The 24,189-nt window shown below is 39.9% G+C and overlaps 1 protein-coding gene across 2 annotated transcripts; it reads right to left on the bottom strand.

The window, feature by feature from the left end:
- Nucleotides 1-1,826: 1,826 nt before the first annotated feature.
- Nucleotides 1,827-24,130, bottom strand: LOC116736504 (protein bicaudal D homolog 2). Of its 2 annotated transcripts, XM_032589023.1 has the most exons (10): nt 23,929-24,130; nt 21,757-22,083; nt 19,005-19,217; nt 18,744-18,896; nt 17,200-17,676; nt 14,227-15,099; nt 12,350-12,529; nt 9,726-9,877; nt 8,149-8,509; nt 1,827-6,071 (listed from the first exon to the last, which is right to left on the bottom strand). In XM_032589023.1, the coding sequence occupies exons 2-10, from the start codon at nt 22,006-22,008 to the stop codon at nt 6,066-6,068; spliced, it is 2,667 nt and encodes an 888-aa protein (XP_032444914.1). In that variant the 5' UTR covers nt 22,009-22,083; nt 23,929-24,130; the 3' UTR covers nt 1,827-6,065. The 2 variants fall into 2 exon arrangements, with proteins under 2 accessions (XP_032444914.1, XP_032444995.1); XM_032589104.1 differs by lacking the exon at nt 8,149-8,509.
- Nucleotides 24,131-24,189: the final 59 nt, after the last annotated feature.

A 24,189-nucleotide genomic window follows, 5' to 3' on the forward strand; every position in this document is an offset into this window, starting at 1 on the left:
CTGACTTTCAAATTAAGGTCGGGCGTCAATGTGACATCAGTTTTATTCCGTATTAGTTTTGTTTTTTTTATGCTTCTTTCCTTTTAACATTTTCATATTTTGTGCATATTGTCTCTTCTTTAGCTGTTATGCTTGGCTGGATTGTGCAGCACTTTGGTCAACATTGTTGGTGTTTTTAAATTCTTTTCTATGTATCACAGTATGGTTGTTACATAAAGCAAGACAAGCAAACCTCTGAGATTTAGTAAAAATCTTTCCAAAGCACCACAATTATGAAAATTAGGGAAAACTTGCACATTTTTGCTGAGGTCAGCTTCCCAGGAAAACTGTTCTTTAATCTAAGTCTTTTTCCATTTCGGACTGGAACACAGATTTGAACAGAATAATACTTTCTTTTCTAAAGGATTGTGTGAAAACATGAGGTGCATTTTTCTCACAGGGTAGATGGTGACTTCTTCTCTATTTACAGATTAGTGGGTGGAAAATCCACCTGTGAGACCCGCGCTGATTAGCTGCTGAATTAGGCATGAGAGGCGTAGCCACAAGCAGGGTAAGCCTTTAACTCTCTTCATACAGAAAGATCTTGTTTCACAGACATGTTTCTACAGCAACCCAGAAGGGACAAAAACCAAACAAACACTGGTTCTACAAAGAACCTTTAACATTGCTTACAAGATCAACTGCCTTTATATTCACCTCTAGATAAGAAAAGCCTCTTAAAACAAATAAATTCTTTATTAAAGTTGCACTGAAAAATTAAAATTCACATTAAATTTGAGAAATGTGAAAAAAAACCTTTTTATAAATATTTTTTTTAATCAACATTACAGAAAGGCAGCTTGAACATTTCACATGTCTGCAGCACAGTGAGACCTTTGACCTTTTCTCTTTGCAGTGTCTCTAGATTGATGAATTTTCCTTTAAATTTAACCATTCCACTGTTGATTTGATCCTTTGTTTTGGATCATTATCCTACTTAAACACCCAATTATTACCTTTACATTCTCCAGACCTTTCAAAGAAAAACAGCCAAACAATAAGTGTAAGATTATCTTTTTTAATTTTTATTCTTTCTTTCATGCTAAATCCACCTAGAGTGTTTGTTGCTGAAAGAAATCTTAACTTTATCTGACCAAAGCACACGGTTCTAGTTAAAGTCCATGTGGAGATAAGCTAACTGTACATTTATGTTTGTGATGGTAGGACAGATGAGGCTTTTTTCAGCTGTTAAAATGTCAGAACAAATATGCCACTTTGCCATCTTTTGAATCCCTTATCAAACATGTTAGTTGTGCATGTTGGTAGTCTAACCTTGAAGAAAAAAGGCAAAACGAAATGGGCTAGTGTGTCACGTCATATTTTTACCCCTGAGAAACGGAAACTCATGAAGCAACCAAGTAGTTTCTGCAAACTCTCAACTTTAACACTTGAATTTAATTTAAAACTTGATACCAATATTTGCATTGCATGTGATTATATGCTGTCGAAACCAGATTTTTGCAAACAGTCAATTAAAATGTATGGAAACATTTGAATTTGAGCAAAGTTACAACAACAACAAAAAAAGTTCTCAGCAAGTTTTCCGGCTTTAAAAAATAGAATAATTTGGGTAATTCTAATATAAAACTAGAAAAGTTTTAGATTCGACTTAAATGAGGGGAAAAACGACTGTATGTTTATTTATGGTGTGTAAATACAATTATTGTTTGCATCACCGTAAGTGACATTCTTACAATCTGAAGTTTTGTTGTTTTTTAAAAATAAAAGCATTTAAGAACTCATTTCTGTGTAAACAACGATCACAAACTCATTCCAAAACTGAAACGGTGTACAGTGTCGGCTTTTTATTCTTCTGAAGGTCAACAAAGGTCAACTTGCATTTACATAAAAAGTTGAGGACCCTCAGGCAGCTTGTTTGGAGTGTTTGAACAACAAGTTGATTTACAGGAAATGCAAACCAATTAAAATACAGTTAAAATATTATACAGCAAAGGGCAATAAATTATCCACAGGGTGAGTTAAATAGATAATTTTACAACCTTCAGTGCAACATGACATTATGTTAAAGCATTTTCACTGTTTAGTCAGAACATTAAACTTCTCCGTTTTTTCATTATTATTTCCACACAGCAGCAATTTTCCATAATAAATACAGCAGATAACATTTCAGGATTACTTAATCCTCAAAAGGAGCTAAAAAGTGAAAATATTTTACCAAAATGAGACGTCGCCTTTATCAAAGCTTCAATCTACTTCAAGAGCAGTTAAAACAAATTCTTACACCAATAAAAGCTACAGTGTTTGAACAATGACTGCAATGTGGAGAATTTTAAAAAAAAAAGAAAAAAGGACCAAAACCAAGGCACAGAAATGAAAAAGCAGGATGTTGCAGCAAATGGTCAGTAAATTGTTAAAATATTTCCTCATTAAAATTCCAAATATTTGATTGTTTCTCTCATAAGTTGAGAATGGTACGATTTGATTTCCGGATGATGTCAACGAACCAGGTGACCTTCAGAATAAAGCGACTCTCTTGGATCACAGAGATGCCCCGACAATGAAATCCTTTATCGTAGAGTCATGCACTTTTATCGCTCCACCTGCAGTTTTCTTCATATAGCATTAATAGATTTAAAGTTTTCAGGGGAATCTATGTTCAACAGGCAAAATCTTCACTAGTAGCAAGAGACACTATCGTAGTTAGAAAACACCGGACTCAAGCAGCAGCTTCACTGTGATTACTATACGTTTACACTACAGCACAGAACTATTTAATCTGAAATGCATAATGTGAATGTTTGTTGATTAGCTGCGGCAGCGAATAAAGAGCAGAAAGACTGAAGTGCTAATGGAAGCTAATAAAATAGAGAAACAAGGAAATGTAGCGTTACTTTATCTAAATTCAACCTGTCAAAACACACAGCTGCATGCCAATAAAATCCATAATCAATAAAAAGTTGTTATTTCAGAAAATCATTTCAAAATATGAAACAGACTCATCTCACAAGACTTTATTTACTTTAACTTTAAGAATTATGGCTCATAACTAATGAAAATCCAAATTGTTTCTCAGAAAATTCTAATATTACGCAAGACGAGTAAAAGAGCCAATCAGTTGTTGAGACAACAAAATGTCTTTGCAAAATATTAGCTAAAAGTTAGACGGAAGGAAAAATGTCAAACAATGGTGACACTCTAACAAACCAAAACCTGGTTTAAAGCTTCAGTAGGTATAAAAATAAATTTTTTACATAGTTGTTGAAACCTTCGCTATATCCTGACAGATTATGAAACAGATAATCTGTGAAAATAAATAAATGAAATAATAATAATTTTAAAAAACTCCTCTGGCTCCCCCTTGTGGTCTTATTGCCATTTGCAGAAATACACCACTCCCAGTCAGAAAAAAAACAACCTATCAGAGACAGGAGGAGGGTCTTAGGAGTGTCAATCATGCTTGTGTACACACCACTCAAAACTGCTGCTGTGCTAATAGCAGAGAAACAATCCAACATTACAGAAAAGCTACCAATTTCTCACACAGTGATCACCTTCATGCATTGATGCAGAAATTTCACTGGCTTTAGCAATTTTCCGAGAAACTGTTAGGATTCCATTAGCTTGAAGCAATAATCTTAAAAACCAAAGTTTTACTTTTTGAATTAATTAACTGAAATATATAAACTTCTTGATTTTTCTAATATGCTGGGATGTTTCATGTCGAGTGAGATTCTTACAGAAGATAACTCCCGAAAGCGGCTCGATGTTTAGGACATTAAATGGCTTTTTTCTTAACGAAGCTGCAGCTAGTAGCTGCGTTTCCATCAAACATAAAAATACGCAAATTGAAATTACAAAAATTAATTTGCTTAATAGAGACAAGCCAATTTGGGATGAACTCAAATTTTTAGATGAAGTTTTTGCGAGTGTAATTCACAAAACTGCAATGGAAAGACTTGTATTCGCATCACACAAGACACGTGATTGACAACCGGATATTACTACTGGCAGAAACAACAAAGACAACGACAGGAAATGGGAGGAAGATAACAGTTTGTTTTTGGTTTTTGTGGACAATGCGCAGCTGGCTCCACCAGATCTCTCACAGCGTCATAAAAAGCTTTATCATTTGAAAATGTTAACTCCATAACTCTTCGGTAAAATTGCAAAAACTGCTGCACACGTAGCCGCTCCCTAGCAGAGGTTTGTCACTCCAACGTCTCCTCTGATGGCTGATAGATGGTGAGCGCTACCGGACAAATTTTTAATCACGTGAACAAACTTATTCAAAATTCTATTTATTCCCGGTGATGATGTTAATTCAATAAATTAAATGCATTTTCTCTTCCACAGGGTCTTTGCGACCAAGGCATTCACCAAGTGGTCCATCTTATGTGACTTCCGTGGTAAAGTCACTGGTGCTGCTGAGGGCTTCCCCCAAATGTTAGTGCTTATAAAGCACAATAATAGTCCTTTATAAGCCTGGCGGGCCACCAGGCTTTACATGTGCCCCCACCAGGCTAAGCATTGCTTATTTATTTCAGGTTTTTTTTTTAATGTTTGCCAAGGATCCCTGAAGGCAGGAGAAAAATCATATATTTACTTTTTTCCAGTATAGGGACAAGGAACTCTGCATAAACTCTCAGGTCCACCTGTGCGAATGTCATCCGCAGCTGGCAACCTTTGGCCGAATGATGAACCATTCTTCCAAGAACTTTAATGTCAAATGTGTGTTAGCAAAGTTCCCAGGCCTAGCTGACCCACCTCGCCACTCGAGACATCAGGACGGGAGTGGAGATCTACATGTACTAATGGGTGAGGAAGCAGCCGTTTGAGGGGGAGGCCAAGGGACGATATCGGCTGGATGACCTCCCTCTCTTAAAAAAATAAATAAAAAAAATCAAGATTTGCGCACATATGTAATGGAAACGCAGCTAGTGTTGAACCAAAAGTCAGGCAGGAAATAGGCACCAGTCTGCATAGTTTGTAAAGTAAGACCTCCACTGAAGACTTCTCAAACTGTCAATCTGAATATTTATGGTTCTGACCTGAGTCGGTGACGTTATGGCTGATCTATTTCCACATAAAACAATCTTGTTTACTGACGTCTAGTTAAAGGGTGTAGCTGACAGGCAAGGAAAGTCAGAAGGTAAAAAAAGACAGGTAGGAGTTAAACGACAACAGCAAGCTCCACTTAGATCTGTCGGTAAATCTCCGCTGCTCATTTTAAGAAACGATCATTGGGTTTCCCCCAGTGCTTTATAAGCCTGGCGGGCCACCAGGCTTTACATGTGCCCCCACCAGGCTAAGCATTGCTTATTTATTTAATTTTTTTAAAAGGTTTTTTTATGCATTTTTAAGACTTTATAGTTGGTGTTTTGGTATTAATCTTCCAATCTTTCAGCAACACATAATTACAAAGTGATATTTTCAAATTTCCTGTCAACTTTAAACATTTTTTAACTCAAAAACATGACGTGCCGCTGGATGAACGGCTGCCCTAGCGCCAAACCACTGGGCTTAGCCAGTTTTCTGGGGGAAAACCTGGAGCTAATGTCTTTCTGATGCAAAAGAAAGCCATAGAGGCCGGACAAGGTTGCCAGGTTAAAGGCAAGAGGGTGTGAGGACGTTAACGCCTCCAGAGAACAGATCACAGCCTTGAATCTGAGTCAGAGGATAGGAAATACTGTACAAGAAAGATTCTGTTTATGGAATAAATACTGTCGATGGTTCACCACAATATACCACATTGAAAAAGACAAAACAGACACAATCAATGGGAGAGAAATGAGCAGCAGGTTAGACTCTTCAACCTCCTCCAGGATGCATGCAGGTTTCTCCACAGCAAGAGGCTGGGATGGAAGATTTTCTGTCTTTTTTTTATCTTTTCAGATTTTTTTTCACTCCATGGCGGAGAGGGATTAATGCAGCGTCATATCTGGGATGGACAGGATGTCTCAGGTCAAGCAGGGAGGATGGAGGAATTAGCCGGGTGGAGGGGAAGTCACAAGATGAAGACTGGTCCTTATGGAGCAGAGGGGTTTTGGAGTGATGGTGGGAGTGTTTCAGCGCTACGGAAACAGGGGGAGACAGAGACAAAACAAAAACATTAAGTTCAACTTAATCAGAAAGAAAAGAACTGATAATATGAGAGTGAATGATAATGACAAGCAAATGTCCTACAGTTACTCGCAAAATCATTCTTACAACTTCCACGTTTTGGTTACAACCACAAACTTTAATGTATTTTATGAAGACTTTATGTGAAAAAAAGTAAATCTGAAGTATAAAGATAGAAATGGATAACTTTCATTCCAGCTCCACAAACAGAAACCTAAAAAAACCTTTTTTATTCATGCTCGAACAATAAAGCCTCCAGTCACTAGGGGGCAGCAGCGCTCAAACAACATGTTCAACCCAGTAGAAGACGGAGCCTCCACCGGCACACCAGGGTACAGAGCTGACGGATGAGACGAGATACAGAAGTCTGTGGAACTAAAAAGAAAAATGTCGGAGCAAATTTTGCACAAAAAGAGTTACATACCTTTTTGAATGGAATAAGCTGATTATGTTAAATAACCAATGTTTACAGTTTTTAAAGTTACTCTTAAATCTAAAAATGCACATCCCAATGAATCATTTGCAACGTTTCTTGAGAATCACACAGTCTGAACAGTCATAAAAATTAAAAACTGAGTTTATAAATGGAATTTGTCGCTTTAAAAGACTTAAAGCGACAAATTTAAGTTGCTACTGCTCATTTTTATATGAATCTGTGTTGATTGTAAGCAGAATGTTGGTGCCAGTAGAGAGAAATAATTTTAATTGTCAATAGGATTTAATTTTTGGGGGTCATGAAAGCCATGAATTTTTTCTTGCAACTCCGTCCATAAACATCAGATCTGCAGTTCACCACGAGTCACGTAAAAATGTTACAGAAGAGTAGAAGGAAATTGCAGTACATGAAGCAAAACTAATATTGCAAATCACCCTGCAAAATAAAAAAGCCTCTCTGTAAAAGATGTTGAAGTATTAGTCATTTTGTGGGGAGAAAACTGTAGTTCCCAGAGATGTTTTGCAAATAACGGGCAAAAATTTCAGCCTTTTGATGCATAAAGCCTAAATTTGTAGAAATGAGTTGAGAAATTGTCTCAAATAGAGTCCCAATAAAACACATAAAGGTTTGTGGTTGTAATTTGACAAAATGTGGAAAAGTTCAAGTGGTATGAAAACGTTTACAAGTCACTACAAGCCATGCAACAATCAGCAATAAACCAATTAAACCTACAAATCTCTTGCCAAAACAAAGGTAAAAAACAAAACAGAAGACATACAAAGCAGCTAATTTAACATCTCATATATTTATAATACTTTCTAATCATAAAGCTGCTACTTTTTCTTGCGAGAGCATTTAGAATGAGAGCTCCGGGCCCTGGAAGATGCAGCCTGACTTTTATTACCACAGTTCCTGTTGGCAGCACTGTGTGATTCCTCTGTGCTTCTATTTACGGCGGTGGAAGATCTGCCTCTAGACTCTCTGCAGACTCCGCTCATCCTGGGCTTACCAGGCAGGTTGTGAGCAGACAGAGCCGCGACTGTTTGGGCCGCCGAGTGTCTGGAGTTTGGCTGTGAATGGGCCGACTCTGACGGCAACAAGTAGCTGCTAGCAGCTGCTCCTTGCACGGTTTTAGACCTGTTCTGCTTCTTCCTCACAGAGGCGTCTAGGTGTGTTTTTGGGTCTGGGTTTTGCCGGCTTTCGCCCCATGCTTTAGCTGTGTTAGGATACACACGCGAAGCTTTAGAGGAGGTTAGATCATCAGCATGTGAAGAGGAAGCAGACTTCTGCCTGCTGGAAGAGGAAGAAGCAATGCGAGTTTTGATGAAAGTGTCCTGGCGCACAGGGACCGAAGCTCTCCGGCCTGACACAGCTCTTCGTCTATCACTCGAACTGACTGTTAAGTTACTGCTCAAAGAACTGGTGGAGTCTTTACGGGGCAGAGAACATCTATGACTCACCTCCGTATTAAAAACATCACTGATACTACGACTTCTAATGAAGGTGGCATCTCTTGGGAGACCCCGGCCACCGTGGGACCGGCTGCTCGTGTGAAAACTGTTGTCGGAAGAAAGAGAAGAGGAGGTTCTTACAGGGCTTGTGTGGAGACTTCGGGTTAGAGCTCGCAAGTGGTGGGTGGCCGAGGCAGGGACGCTGCTGCCGAGGACGGGGCTGGCCCGCGGACTGCTCCTCAGCTGGGGCCTGCCGGGGCTGCTGCGGGGGCTGCGCGAGGCCCGGCCCGACTTGGCGGCTAGCTCCTTGGCTCGGGAGCGCCGGGGGCTGCTGTTCAGGCTGCGGGGGGCCTGAGGAGCCTCCAGATCCTCCAGGCGCTGAGTGAGGGCCAGTTTCTGCTGGATGGCCATGCGCAGGAGGGAATTAAGAGTCTTCTTCTCGTCCTCAGCAGCGGCAAGCTGCCTCTGCATCTCGTCCAGCTGGGTGACGTACTGATCGCACCTGAAAGACGTGGACAGGGTCAACATGCAGCATGCACAAACAGGCGGGCAGGAGCTCATCAAAAGGCACAAAAACAGTCAGGTTAAAGACAAAGTGAGTGTGTTACAACAAACACCAACTAGCACCGCAAATAAGACGACTTTTAGAATCTGAAATGTTGCTAATTACGCTGGAGAACTGAAACAACAACTTATGCTCCATTCAGACAAAATCTGATTTCTGAGCTGTCAAGGAGCATTTCCAACACAGAAAATGCTGCAGATGGAAAATCTGAACTTTTGCAGACGAACGCAGATCGTCAATCAATCTGAGACTTCGCTTTGTGACGTTATGGCCTGCAGAAGAACGCAATCGTGCAAAAATATTTCTAATTGCATTGTTTGACACCGACAAAAAAAGACGTTCTGATCATTTCAGGAATTTCTGAACATTCATGATTTTCTTCATACAAAACGAGTATTGAAATTAATGATGCCACAATTATAAAAACCTATGATGCTACATATGTTCATCACCATCTTTAACAGCATTTTGTTGAGTTTTAGAGCCACAGACAAAACAAAACGAAGTAGGAAGGTGAATGGAGGGCGAGTAGTCCTTGTGCAGTTCTAGCATCCGTCCACATGGTGGCATCGCTAACCTAGGCTTGAATCATAACCTTTTCCAAAGCTGTAATCTGTTGGATCAGACTTCAGCTGGCCTTGATTACTGTCTGTTCTTGAATCCTTCTTAAGGATAATCAAGTAGCAGCTCATAAATGTCTGCAAACGGACCAGACAAGCTGATACTTGTCCAGGAACCTCTGAGCTCTTTAACACCTGCTACATAAATAAAAATAAATAAATCAGAGAATTATGCATATTTCTAGTTTATTGCATTGGTGTAATCACTGCTTTCCAATTGAGCAGAGGAATTTATTGAGGGAGAGTTTGGTGATCTTGGTTTTGTTGAGTTTTACTCGCAAACGTTCGGACCTCTTCCTCCCTAACATGACCCACCTGAACCGGACAAATCGGCCCGTCCTTTTCCCCGCACAAGGCAGAGCATGTGGCTTATAATCTTCACTTGAAGCTGTGGAGCGTGCACGGGTGTAATAAGACCAGTAAGCTCATTAACCACTAACGAGTGCTTTTACAAAGCATTTAGTGCTAGAACAAACTTTTACAAATATTTTGTCAGGTCTTATAATGGGTAATAAAAGAAATAAAAACCTTACCTGCTGGCAAACATGACTCTGAGAGACGAGAAGGTGGCAGCGTCCTCCTTCAGGGCTTTGAGCTCATTCCTCAGTTTCATCATGGTCTCCGACACCATGCTCTTCTCCGTCTCATACTTGGTTTTCAGATTAGACAAGGCCAACTCAGCCGTCTGCAACCACAAAAACAAAAACGACCTCAAGATCGAACGTTTAAACAAGGTTTGTGCACCTTTCACACAGTAAAATTCAAGCAAATGAAGGTGTTCAAACTTTTCCAGCACCAAATTTAGAGTTATAAACAAATGAACTAAAGAAAACAGTCCCAATTCAACATATATGATATTATTTATTAATGTTAATATTTTTTGATAGTACTCTACAGCATAATTATAACTAAAATATAACTAAATTTTATGTTTTGAAGTATCTCACACACACCTCAAATACCGGACTGATCCGAGAACAAACCATTATTCAACAAAAGAAAAATCCCCCAATTTTAATAACTTTGTTTAACCTATAAAATATATTCAACCTTTATTTCAATTATAGGGCTCAATAAGTCTATTAGGAATAATAGATATCCATTACGTTGAAACAAATCGCCTTATGGTATCAAATCAAATCACCTTCTTGCTCAAATTAAATGCTTAAACTCAACATTCAAAGTTACAAATAAAAAAAAAAAATAAAAAAAAACATTTCCCAGGTTCTCTGGCATTTAGCAAATAGAAATAATTTTGGTAATTTTAACTACACAGTGACAAAAAAATGTGTGTGCGTCTTTATTGGCTGTATAAAAATATCTGGTTTTAACTTTAATGTTTTCAAAATTTAGGCATTTGATCAAACCGATTACGTTTAAAACAAAACCGAGCAGCTTGATCACCAAACACTTTCAAGGACTTTTAACAATAATCAAGCACTTTCCTAATCTTGAAACATCAAATTGAAAAGCAGCTGTACAAACCTTGAAGTAAGAAGTTTTTAATGGTTTCATTCGCACATTTAAAAAAAAAAAAAAAAAAAAATAGAATGCAACAACAATATTAGATTTTCTGAGACTTTACCAACAAAGCAGCGGTGCATTTCTTTAACAGTGTGGTTTTGGCATTAACACAAACAAACTTTTTATCTGAATTATTTGGGAGAAGTTCTGCGAAAAAACAGTTAAAAAACTGAAGCAAACAAATGTAAAAAAAAATAGTGAAAAATATGATAAACGACCAAACGACTGAACCAGAGTCGTTTATTTCAGTTCAGACTAAAAATAAATGAATGCCGTTTGACTGACATCAGGAAAAGCAGCGGGTCGCTTCTTCAAACAGAACATTAAGGCGTTCTGTTGGTACCAGAATAACAGGACGATGCTAAGCTAAGCAAGAATCTGCATCACTCCAGTGATGGTAAAGACAAACCAAATCTAATGCAGTATTATGAATATTTTATTATAGACGAACCGGAGTCCTGAGCCCAGTCTGTCCCAGTAACAGCATCATCAGTTTAACTGTGTGACGTGAAAATAAACATGGAATATATCAATTCCAGACAAAAGCGTCACCTGGAGAGTGTTTGGAGTAACCGAGAGAAACGACAGAAGTAGGTCAGATGAGATAAACAAGTGGAGGAGACAGCGGGCTTAAGCTCTGGAAAGTCTAAAAATCATTCAGTATTCAAAGTACTAAGGAAAAGGGAAACTCACTGGCCCCTTTATTAGGTACACCTGATGATGGCGATATGCATATTAGCCAATCAGATGGTAGCAACTTAATGCATCCAACATGGTGAAGTAGAGTGATATGGCTTATTATGCTTCCTGGAAGAGATTATGATACGTCTATGGCAGTCTTTTTCAAACTGTGCTCTGCGTAACAACTGCTAATTTGCCATTTGTTAGCTCAAAGTGTGACGCTACAGTTAGCTTACCAAAGGATTGTGTTTAAAAATAATAATGGATAAATGACTGAAGACCGAGTCACTAAAAAGAAAGCCTGAAGATTATGGTGGAAAGTTTCTCAGGATGAGTTGTAGAACTTTTGTTTTTGAATGCTTTTATGATAAATAGCATTGAGGCGGTGAGCAGCGCTGCGCCCCACGCTGACTAACTGCATCTTAACACCTAAAATAACATTATTTATGTTCGGCTATCTACTGGCTGAAAGAAAATTTTTGTTTTTGCCAACACAACTCAAGTCTATTTTTCTTTTTTTATGCTTCTAAATTACAAATAGTCCTAAAATGCTATTAGTGTACAAAACACCTGAAGTAAAGAACTTTTTACAATCCATACTTTCAGAATCTGTAAATAACTCAAAATGACTTGTTCATGGTTTTATTGCACCACCCTTCACATTTGGAGGAACAATATAAGTTAAAAGACAAAAAATTTAATTTCAGGTTGTATATATTAAGATGTTGCATTATTGTGGGGGTAATTTCAGGTTAGGTGGTCCGTGAGTGTTTATTAAATGGGGTAAAGTGGTCCTCGGCCTGAAAAGAAGTTTGAGAAACACTGGTCCATGGGTTATACATAATGCATTCATCACATTTCTGCACAAAAGTTTAGCCTGAATTGACGGATAATGCTGCTGGAATAACCAAATAACCTAAGAGACGAGGAAAAGCGCTGCAGCTTCGTTTACCTGCTTGTTTGCCTTCAGGACAGTCCGCAGGGTTGCAATCTGCTCTCTCTTTGTGCTGAGAAGGGATTTGAGTTTTAGGACTTCCTCCAAAAGGCTTTCGGTATCCCGCTCCGACTCCTCGCTGCTGCTGAGTCCAGAGTACGGCATCGCTCCTCTCTGACGGCAAAGGTCCACAGCCACCTGAGTGGACACGCACACAGGGATAGAGAAAAGTGATTTAATGGATTTCTTTCTGCTTTGCTAAATCTCTTGCACTTCTGCAACAGTTTAAAATAACAAATCACTATGTTATTTACAATATACTCAGCAACAACTTTCAAATTTCTAGAGTAGAGGTGGGCGATTTGGACTAAGTTTCGCCATGATATTTTGTACTGTTATTGTGATAAAGATAAATGTGACAATAAGAACTATTCATTACTTCAATCCATAACAATCCTGACAATATGGACAGTTTGAACATTAATTTGAATTTATCTCGACAACGATTACGTGACAAGAAATTTATCACGATACATGACAAGATAAATGCCCACCCTCAGTTGTAGAATTAATTTGAGTATGGAAATCTTTTTCACTTCAGAGAAAGGACTAATACAAGCTTACCAGTGTTTCAGATAATGTCTGCTCAAAGGATTGTGTTTTCCTGAGGCCACAACTCAACTTTGACCCCTGGTAATCCAATCCATTCAAACAAACTCACACAGGCACGTGTCAGTACAGCCCTGAACCAGCACTGGATTTGAGAGGCGCTCAAGAACATTTGCTGTCTGAACACAATGTCAGGTTCAAGGAAATCTGTACAGGGGAAAAAGCTTTCACTCTGAATATCAGCCTGGCTTTTAGTAGCAGTCAGAAAATAAGATTTGGAAATCATTTATTCCTGTTTGTAAGAGGTGAGCTGGTGCTGCCAACAAGGTTCAATCCTGGGACCCCTCATATTTACCATTTACAGTACATGCTACATTACAATGTCACCAGGTGACTCTGAACTCATACAAGCACCCAAAAGATGCTTAGAACAAATCAATGTGTGGATGTGACATAACTTTCACCAGATACCAGAAAAACTGACGTTATTATCTGTGGACCTAAAGAGGAACAATCTAGAGTCAATGCACAGCTTCAGTTATCACAGTAATTAACTAGAGATCTGATCTGAACCTTCAGAGCCACATAGAGATGGTTACAAAGTCAGCCTTCTATCACCTGAAGAACATTTCCAGGAATAGAGGACTAATGTCTCAGCGAGATCTAGAGAAACTCATCTATGAGTTTATCTTTAGCAGCGTTGATTACTGCAACAGTGTCCTTGCAGGTCTGCCTGAAAAATCAGTCCTCAGCAGCAGCTGATCCAAAATGCTGCTGCTGGAGTTCTGACTAAAACCAGGAAGATGGAGCACATAAGCCCAACTCTACAGTCCTTCCACTGGCTCCCTGTAGCTCAAACAACAGACTTTAAATGCTGCTGTTAGTTTATAAATCACTGAATGGTTCAGCAACAAAATACATTAAAGATCTGCTGTTGTATCAACCTTCCAGACCTCTCAGGTCTTCTGGTTCTGCTCTGAATCCCCAAAACCAGAACCAAACATGGAGAAGCAGCATTCAGCTTCTATCACCACAAATCAAGAAATCAGCAAATCAGCTGAAACACTGAGTTCCTCTAAATCAAGGCTAAACAGGCACCAGTTTAGAGCTGGCTTTGATTCATAATAACTGGAACACTGATCAATATATTTTATGTACATCTGCTTGATGATTTTAATATGTGTATTACTTGTTTCATAATTGACGACTGATGTTTTTATGATGTAAAGGACTTTGAACTGCCTTGTTGCTGAAATGTGTTGTACAAATAAACACTGCCCTCTTACCCTGAGGTGCTTGATCTGGCAACGGATGACAGCAACCAGGTTGGACACATTGGACGGGTCCCTGAAATCCAGAGTGGGGGACCCAGGACAGGTCAGCGAGTCTGCGCTGGATCCTGCGCTGTCCACCTCGCCCATGAACTGCAGCGCCGCAGCTTTGGAGATGAACATGTCGTTAGCCCGAGGCTTCTTCTGAGCGTTGTGTTGGGCGAAGACATGGTGTGACCTTCGCACTCCTCCTCCGCCACCACCCCTAGCACTGTCCCGGTAGTAGTCCAGGGTGACCCGTTTGGGTGTGATGTTGTTGCACACACAGATGTGGTGGTAGAGGTTGGACAGCTCCTCAGAGAAAGCCAACAGCTCCTCCTGAGCGACGCTCAGATGCCCTTCAGAATCGATCGCCACTTTCCGCGTGGCTCCGATCTCTTTCTCCAGCTCGCCGATGCGCTCCTGATCCTGCTTGCTGGACTTGATGCACTGCCGGATCTTGTCGGCCAGCTCCTGGGCCTCGCCCCGCCATCGCTCCTTCTCCTGCTTGTATCTCTGCTCGAGGGTGTTGTACCGCGCGCCCGCCTGAGAGAGTTCGTCTCGCAGCTTCAGGAGCTCTTCGCTGGCCGCGCGCATTCGTGCCTCCAGCACCTCTTTGCTCTTAGTGTCGACCTCGTAGTCGAACCCCTCACTGCCGTCCTCTCCAGTTTCCACCTTCTGCCTCTCCTCTGCCTCCGGGTTTGGATGCGGACTACTTTGCGCGGCTTCCAGCTGCTGAGTGAGAGCGCCAACCTTGTCCTCCTGCTGACTTAGAGCCTGTTTGGACATCATCAGCTGCATTTGCAGTTCCTCCACTTTGCTACCTAGGCTGGATTTCTCCCTTTCTGTCTGAAAATACACACAAATACACAAAAAACATTTTAAAATGGTCCTGGGCCAACCAAAATTAGCCCCAATGAGCCGCAAACTGAGGGGACGTGGCAAGACGCTTGTCAATCATTCTGAGCCGTGACAGTAACGCTGAATGGGGCTGTCAGAGGTTAGCCCTTCGGAAAGAACCGGGATTTTCAACAGGCGGTTTGACACCAGATTCAGGATAACCAGCGGCGCCCTCTGCTGGCTGGCGGCTAAACTACAACACTAAAATAACCTCTAAGCGAATGTTATCAGTAGAAAAAAACTCTAACCACTCATAGTTTTCATTCAAATAATTCCAACTGACTTTATTTATTTTAAGAAAACAAAAGGATGATTTCTCAGACCTCCACTCCCTCTTCCTCTTGATGCATTTTTAATGCAGATCCAGAAACCAAACATCTGCTAGACAGGAGCTTTTAAACCCAACCCCCCAACTTAAGTGCATCATACATAATGTATTTCCTCCAAACAAAGAGAAGGGACAACTCAATATGTTCTTAATTATTCGAGACACATTCTCTTAGAAGGAAGCTGCGTTGACAATAACTAGGAGTGGACTAAGATTTCTCAGTGAAGCAGTTGTTACGCAACAGTGCAGCGGATGTGGTTTCCAACAGGAAGTGCCAGCTAACAGCTTAGTCACACAGACTAAATGGTGCTGAAACTTCCTCACTCGGGACAATAATGGATGTTAGTATTTAACTGAACCTGAACAGACAAAGAGGAGTTTCATCTAAAATCTACAGATTTATGAGATTAGTGATTTGTTTTGGTAGAGACAAGATGTCAAGAGCAGGCTGATAATTAGACACAAGTACTCATTTAAGATGAATGAACAGGTGTGTTTTTATTCAAAAGTAATGTGCTCAGCCCAGAGTATGATAGTGTGAAAAATATTTGACCCCCTTCTTTTTTGTCACTCTTAAACATTTTAAACTACAAAACACACCATCATAAAAGATAAAAAGAAAACCATCAAGAGAAACACAAATCAGCCTTTACTGAACCAAATACTAATTTAGTATTTTTATCTAAATGCGTTGTATTTTGTATTTTCCAGGCATAATGCCATTTTATTGCTCAATCAAGTATCTATGATTTTAAGCTAGTGTAAAAATTCTGCATATGCCAAACGTGACTTAAAAGTAATTTAATGAATTGAAATTGGGCTTCTGTCTCTTTAAGAAGCTCCTGCTCTTTCCGACACTCCACCTTCAGCACCTCACCACAACAATGCTCCTCCATGATGCCGTTTACAACTGTTCTTAGGAGCTCAGTGACAATAAGAAATATGAATTGTTTCTTTTTTAGGTAACTATGGCTTTAACTGTGTGTCACAGCAATTATAGCCCCGCAAACACAAATGCTGTTCTTGAAAAACATTCCTATGTCCTAAATAAGCTTATTTAGGAAAATTATTATAATATGAAATTTATCATAAAGCAAGATAAACGATACAAAAAACACCCACACCTAGTTCCACCAGGTGTTTACTAACTAATGCTGCCGCTAGTCTGCAGGAGCTGAGAGGGGAAGGCGCGGCGGGAGGTTTTCTGTGGGGTGGAAGCTCCAAGAAGGGGTTCAGTGGAAATAACTTTGTGAGAGCAAGTGTTCAGGCACCCAGGGTTTCCCCCAGTGTAATATAAGCCTGGCGGGCCACCAGGATTTACTTGTGCCCCCACCAGGCTAAGCATTGCTTATTTATTCAAGTCTTTTTTAAATGTTTGTATTTTTTTTAGACTTTATAGTTGGTGTTTATCTTCCAGTCTTTTAATAAAACATAATTATCAAGTGGTATTTTAAAATTTCCTGTCAACTTTAAACATTTTGTAACTCAAAAACATGACGGGCCGCTGGATGAATGACTGCCCAACTACCGGGCTTAAAGGTTTAAGGATACCCCAAACATGAATAAACTTTTTTGATGAAGAAATGGCATTATAACATGACATAAAGCTCAAAAACGTGGATTTTACACAATACTCCACCTCTAAAACTCAATGGGAAAGTTCTTTTCAATATCATTAAGGTAATATTTGTATGAGTAGTAAGGCTGGTTCTGTTGCATACCTGTAGCAGCTGCTGTTTTAGTTTCTGACTGTCTGAAAAGTGCAGCTCACTCAGCAGGTCAGATACCAGGCCTGAGGCTGGAGGACGCAAGAAAACGTCGCTGTTGCGCGGCGTGGAGTAGCGATGGACGAGGCCGTTGCTTTTGGAGCTGGGTGCAGATCCATTGGTGTGACTGCTGTCCTGGGTCTCTTCCTGAGCGTCGCCCTCCCCCCCGCGGCCCTCCTCCTGGCTGTCATCCAGCTGGTCCAAATGGAGCTCCAGGTTTCCCACGGAGTCGAACGGGTTGAGGGTCAGGGCGGAGAGCTCCCGCCGCAGACTGTTCTTCTGCTCCCGCTCCTCCTTCAGCGCTTCCAGGGCCTCGTCCAGTTGCCGCTCCGCGATCTCCCTCAGCCTCGCGGCTTCGTCCAGCTGCGCTCGCAGCTCATCTTGCTCTTCGTTCTTCTGGGATAGCTCAAGCTTTATTGATTCAAACTCCACCTAAAAGCAGAGAACGCATGTATTTTCTTTAAATAGAGCTAAAGTTTCACCCAACCAGAAATTCTCATATTTCTCCTTACTATTATCTTAAAAAAACATTACAAATTTCACTCTTTTCAGGCTCCGACAAATAGACACAAAGGTAAACAGATGGATTTATGTAAGATTTAAGGATGTAGAAATGGAAAAATGGGCAAATTAATTAGTGTTTGGCCAACAGGTGGAAAAAGAGACGAATAAATGAATTAATTTATGTCTAACTGGACAGACGAACAAATGGACATACAGAACTTTAGACAATTAGATTTAGGAATATAATCTGCAAACTTAAGTATTTCCCCCAAACTCCGTGTCTGTTTTCTAGATCCATTAAATGCCAGGGAAATACTTAAATTCCAGTTTTTGGCAGACTGCTTAGCGAGCTCCTTTCTTGTTGGCGAAATATGTGGCTAAGACAAAATGTATGAGAAGACATATCTTATTGTAGCAACACGTTGACGTGTGCTGCAGTTGGTTCATCCAGTTTATTTAAAACAGAACTAAGGGAGCAAGGACAGATAAACAGAGCTCTCCCAGGTGGAAATCCTTGTAAGGTTGTGTAAACACATCAGACCATCAGGCTATTTAAAGCAAACCCACATCTGTATAAATAAACCCCAAACACATTTTAAATATGATCTGCAATCTTGCTGAGCTGTTTCAGGACAGAGCCGTAGCTGGAAAGCAGCTAACTGCTTAGCAGCAAACGATTGTTTTAGAAATCGATTATTCAGACAATCGGATTAAAAATTTGTCACATTCCACAGGTTTCTCATTTAACCACTTAAGCCTTTCTGATACAATATTAGAAATACATTAAAATATACAAATAAAATAGATAAATTGCTTTTAACACCAATAAATGTGAAACAACTTCTTGACTAAACAAAATGAATTCAAAGAAAAAATAAACACATTTTGACAAACTTCACATCTGTAATATTGTTAAAATAAAACCCTGTTACATACACACAATTAACACAAACTCAACAGGCAACGGGAACAAAAACGGCAAAATGACAACTGACCTGGTTTTCCTTTAGCACAGACACTTGTTTCTGTAAGGAGATATTTTCTTCCTCCAGCTCGCCGTTGTCCTGTAGCTGACGCAGCTCACGTACTTTATATTCCTTCATTTCATCCCTCAAATGGTTCTTCTCCGCTTCCAGACATTCACATTCCTACAGAACATAGCAAAACTTTCAATTCAGACTGGAAAGTTCATATATTGATTAATTAACTGAATACAGGAGGCCCCGGCAGGATTGATTGGTGGATACACAGCGTACCTTCTTAAGCTGGATGGAGAGCCCCCCCAGCCTGTCGAGCTCGGCGTGGGCGTTGCCCAGAGCAAGACGCGTCTGTTTGAGCTCAGCCTGAACTTCCTCCATCCGGGTTGCCATGGCAGCCTCTTTGGAGGCCGTCTCCTGCAGCAGGCTCTCTTCCCGACACTCTCCATCAGCAGCTGCACGCTTCTGGCTGCTCACAGAATCTGCAAAAGCCTTCACACAAACAAAAGAAGTAAAAAATAGAGGGAAACCGTGAAGTATCTCACAAGCATCTATGTGAAAAAGTCACTGAGCTGATGGATGAATCAAGGACAACTCAAAGTTATCCTAGATTCATAAAAAAGATAGGAATAAACGCAGATTTTAATAGTCTTGTTCCTATCTATGGTGCTCTAGAAACATAGTAAAAGCCTAATGCTTGGCTTATAGCTGCATAATGCATCTACTTGCAGCTTTCTATAATCAGGAAGCAGAACACTGATGGCTACTGATGAAATAAACGCTGAAAAATGTTTCACTGGAAAGCGCTTTGTTGTTACATAATAATGCTAATTGGAGGCACTAGCTCACACTGCTTTCCTTAAATCTTGAATATCCAAGAAATTGTGTCTAAGCCGATTATGAAAGAATTAAAATTCTGTGAGCCTGTGACCCTTCAGAAAGAGCTTGTCCTAACATGGAGTTTGAAAAAATACCTTTATGTTTCTCTGCAACATTTATTACCAAGAAAAGCTTCAACTAATGATTATCCTGACAATTAATCACATAAAAATAAATTGTAAAGCTTCTTCTGACAGTTGTTATTTCAATAATCTGTTGATTAGTTTTTGGATCAACTAATTGATAAAAGGATAGTGAAAGGTGGTTAATAGGAGATTTTTCTTTATGCAGAATTTGAACTGAATTTTTTCTTTATGCAGAATTTGAACTTCTTTATGCAAAATCTGACATTTGAGAACTTTTAGGTATAAGATATTTACAGACGAAGGGTTTTTTTGTTTATCTTCAAAATGTATACATTTCAGGGTTTTCACCAGTGCATTATAAGCCTGGCAGGCCACCAGGCTTTACTTGTGCCCCCACCAGGCTTAGTATTGCTTATTTATTTAGGTCTTTTTAAAATGTTTGCCTTTTTAAAGACTTTACAGTTGGTGTTCAGGTATTAATCTTCCAATAACACATAATTATCAAGTAATATTTTCAAATTTCTTGTTAACTTTACATATTTTTAACTCAAAAACACGACTGGCTGCCCTAGCGCCCAACAACCAGGCTTAGCAAGTTTTCTGGGGGAAACCCTGATTTTTTTTTCCAGTTTTAGCTTATTTACTACTCGGAGTATAACGTTCATGTAGCAAATGGCCTGTTTTAGGCTCTGTATACTCCAGTTAACAATTAACTGATTACTATATCAGTTGACAATTTTTTTTTTAAATCAACTCATCACGATTGATCGTTTCAGCCCTATGACAAATAGTCTTGAATGCCTTTAAGCAAAAGTTTGACTATTAAATTTCTTCACTTTAATAAAATTAATTTAGAACAACATAAACAACAACAACATGATGAGGTTCCCTCTTCATAAAGTTTACAGTATGTTGATCTCCCTCACATGCTAGTGTTTCAGATTATTTCTGAACTCAAGGGTCTAAAATACACACATTAATAAAATGTATTAGGAATGGCTGATCAAACAGTTGGGATTGGCCCTTTTAAACAAATGGTACTGAAGTCCAGATGAAACTTAACTCCCACTCCCAGTTGTCTGGGATTCTGTTGGCCGCACCCCCAGTGTGTTATGTATGATGGATAGTGGACATTTTTTAAACACCATGGAGTATTTTCTTTTGCACATAAAGTAAAATTGTGCAAAATGTTACCTTATTTTAATTCTTTGCCCCAAAAAATTAAGTATTTGTTACCCGTTACTATTCATATTGATGGGAATATGCCAACTTGTCAACAAATCAAGTCAAAAACAGAGTAAAAGTAAGTGGAAACCATTGTTAGCAAGAGAAAAACCCTAATGGTCTGTTCTGTTCGCACTACGAAGCAAGATTTTCTGAGTTTCCAGTCAGAACCAACCAACAACCAACAGGAATGCCACTAGAGTTCAGGATTCCTCCTGGGAAAGTGAGAGCTCACAGGGAGACACAGAGTTTACTGTTTGCATCTAATTAAACCCATAAAGCTGTACAATGCGTTTCTGAACAAACGGTGGACATCCTGATAATCCTATCCTCATGATGCCTCAGACATTACATGACAAAGTTTAATTTCCTTTTAGGCCACAAATGAAGCCAAGCTTTTATTTTAGAGGAATAATTCCTAAAGTATAATTAATACAAATTTAAATCTATGACTCATAAAGGTGCAAATATAAAGAGGAAAAAGAGGAATTTTTAAACGGCTTCGAGAAACGCTGCGAGCCACTCCTCAGCTGTGAAAATTCAAATTATCAGTAGGAGTAGTGACATAGAACCGTTATGTTATTTGCATTTCTGCCAACATTGTAGAATTAAATTATCCCGTTGGCTTATAGTTATATCACACAACAATATTTATAAATGGAGGATTACTGACTTTTGAGTCTGGGATTATAAGGTCTTGGAAGCACATCACTGTAAATTTATCACCCATGCTGGATCAAATGATTATGTCATCATTGAGAAAATTCACCTTGGACCTTTTAGTTAGAGTTTGTTGATGGTTGCATCATTTCAAACATTGATGGCAAACACATTCGTCTTACCTCTCTGAGCTGCTGCAGCTCCAGCTTTAGGGATTCGTGTTCCTCTTCCAGTTGCGTGTGTTTCATCTTGAGGGCGGCGCTTTCTTCCAACACCACCAGCCCGTACCGAGCGGCCTGCAGCTTTTCCTCCGTCGCCTCTTGGAGCTCCAGCGTGAGCCGCATCACCTCGGCCTTCATGTCGCTGCTGCCCATGTCTGCTTCCACATCCTCCTCGACCTCTCCACCCGTCGGGTCGGCATCCGTCTCCAACATCTTTACCCGGTCTCGCGCTTATCTGCCGACGATCCGCTGCCACACCCTTACTCCTCTACCCTCATAACCACCGCCCTGCAAATGAGAGGCATAACATTGACACCTGGGATGGTTCTGTTGCCAACAACGCTAGACAGGCTTTCACAAATTGTCTGTAAACCACCCGCCAAGCCATCCGCAAATGAAGGTTAAAGCTCTGCCATGCAAAGAAGAAACCATATGCGAACGCTGCAGTCCTGAGACAAAGCTGATTTAAAAAGAGTTTGAGTGGAAACGTGTTGTCTGGTCAGATAAATCAAAAATAAATTACAATAAAAAATGCCTGCATATCTGGTGGAGCACATCAAAAAAGGTAACATTAGTTGCACCATGGTTTTACAGTTCATTAGTTGGGTTTCAAGGAGTTTCCTCCACTATAAACTCGTAGTAAGCCTGCAGGAATAAATCAACCACATGATAAATTAAAAGAAACTTGATCATTTCCATTTGCACGACTGATTGTTTCTGTCTCTTTCTACCAAAGACCAAAGGCTCCAGTCTGGTGCAATGGTCTCAACTAGCCTCCATTTTGGGGTAAAATTGTGTTAAAGACTTCAGTATCCATTTCATTTGTTGTTTTGTTTATTTATTTTAGATATAAAAATTTCCTCCAGTTCTAGTGTTAAATGTTTGCTAGAAAGTAAAAATTTGTTGATCTTTGAGAGGGTGTACTTGCATTATTATGACATTACCATTATATTATTTGAAAATTGTCTCAAAACAACAATATTAACATTTAACATAATAACTTCTGGGATTATTTAACATCCAGCAAAATGTATTATTGTGACAAGTTTACCAATTTGCTTCTTCAGATCCCAGATGTTTGTAGACAGTTGTTAAAAACAAATTTAAAACTTCAAAATTAGTACCAAATAAGCTACATTTTATTATTATTATTATATCATTTTATTATTTAATTTGCAAATCGTTTCATTATGTTTTATGTATAGCTTACACAGCGCCTCAACTTTACTAGAATCGCAAACATGAACATTGTTAATAGTTGAGTTAGGAAGCGTTTTAACTTGAACCTCTGCTTGGTGAGGCTAAAGTCTAAAATTACCAAACTGTAGGCATTTCATGTCCATCTCATGTTTCTGCGCTGACTCTGCTTATGTTCTCATGTAAAACTGAAGGGTTTGCGTTCAGAGACAGCACATTAGACTCGTTCAAATTATTTAAAGCTCGGTATGAATGACTCCTGTGATCATCAGCGACAGACAGACAGAAACTGGATCCCATTATTGCAGTGAGATGGCTGAGCTCAATCCTCTCGCATCTGCCTGGCTTCCAAACTATGGAATTACAGATGCCGGTTACAGGAATAAAGTATTGTTTAAAAAAACAAACAAACGTGGATTTATGTTCCTTTGACGTGGGGAGTCGTCGACACCCTTTGACCGAAGATGGGTGTACCAGCTGCCCCGGTTGTTGTCCAGCGCCCAGATGATGTAGTTAGTTAGTCCTCCTGAAAGCATCTGATGCTACCAGCTCACGAAGCAGTCCCTCTTAGTATCAAACACAAGAACTCAATCGTATGTTACTGATTTTCTTAGACTAACCTGTTATATAAATGATAAGAGATAGCCTGACAGGGATACAGAACCGAACACGACACCGGTACAGAGAAACAGGACACTGACCAGACTGTTAGCATCGGTTGCTTAGCTTAATGTGATGTACACAGCAAATGAAGCCATAATGTTGACTTACTAGCAGAGTTTGGAGATCAAGCATCTACATCTGATACGTTTTCAAAGCAGAGGACTAACTAAACTAAACAGAGATCTCTCTATCTCTCTCTCTCCCAGCTGAATCCTATCAGACAAGCTAATTAGCCCGGACAGTCAGCCATCAGTAGCCAAACTACGTACTCACCTCGCTGTTTTATTTCGACGGTGGAGCTCGCTTGCCGCCACAAAACCGCCACCTTGCTCCTTCCAGAGGAGCGCTCAGCAACAGCGGTCTCCTGATCACGTTAGTTAGCGGCGGTACCAGGTTTGGTTTAGCGAACAGCCGCTCCCCTTCCTCCCAACCCACCTGCTTCCCTCGTTTCGCGGAGGGGTCGAGTGTCAAGCGCGCGCTGAAAACGTGAGGGCACAGGGGCGCCCTCTTATGTACCATCAGGGTACTGCAGAT

Source organism: Xiphophorus hellerii, chromosome 1, assembly GCF_003331165.1.
Source record: "Xiphophorus hellerii strain 12219 chromosome 1, Xiphophorus_hellerii-4.1, whole genome shotgun sequence".
NCBI classification, from domain to species: domain Eukaryota; kingdom Metazoa; phylum Chordata; class Actinopteri; order Cyprinodontiformes; family Poeciliidae; genus Xiphophorus; species Xiphophorus hellerii.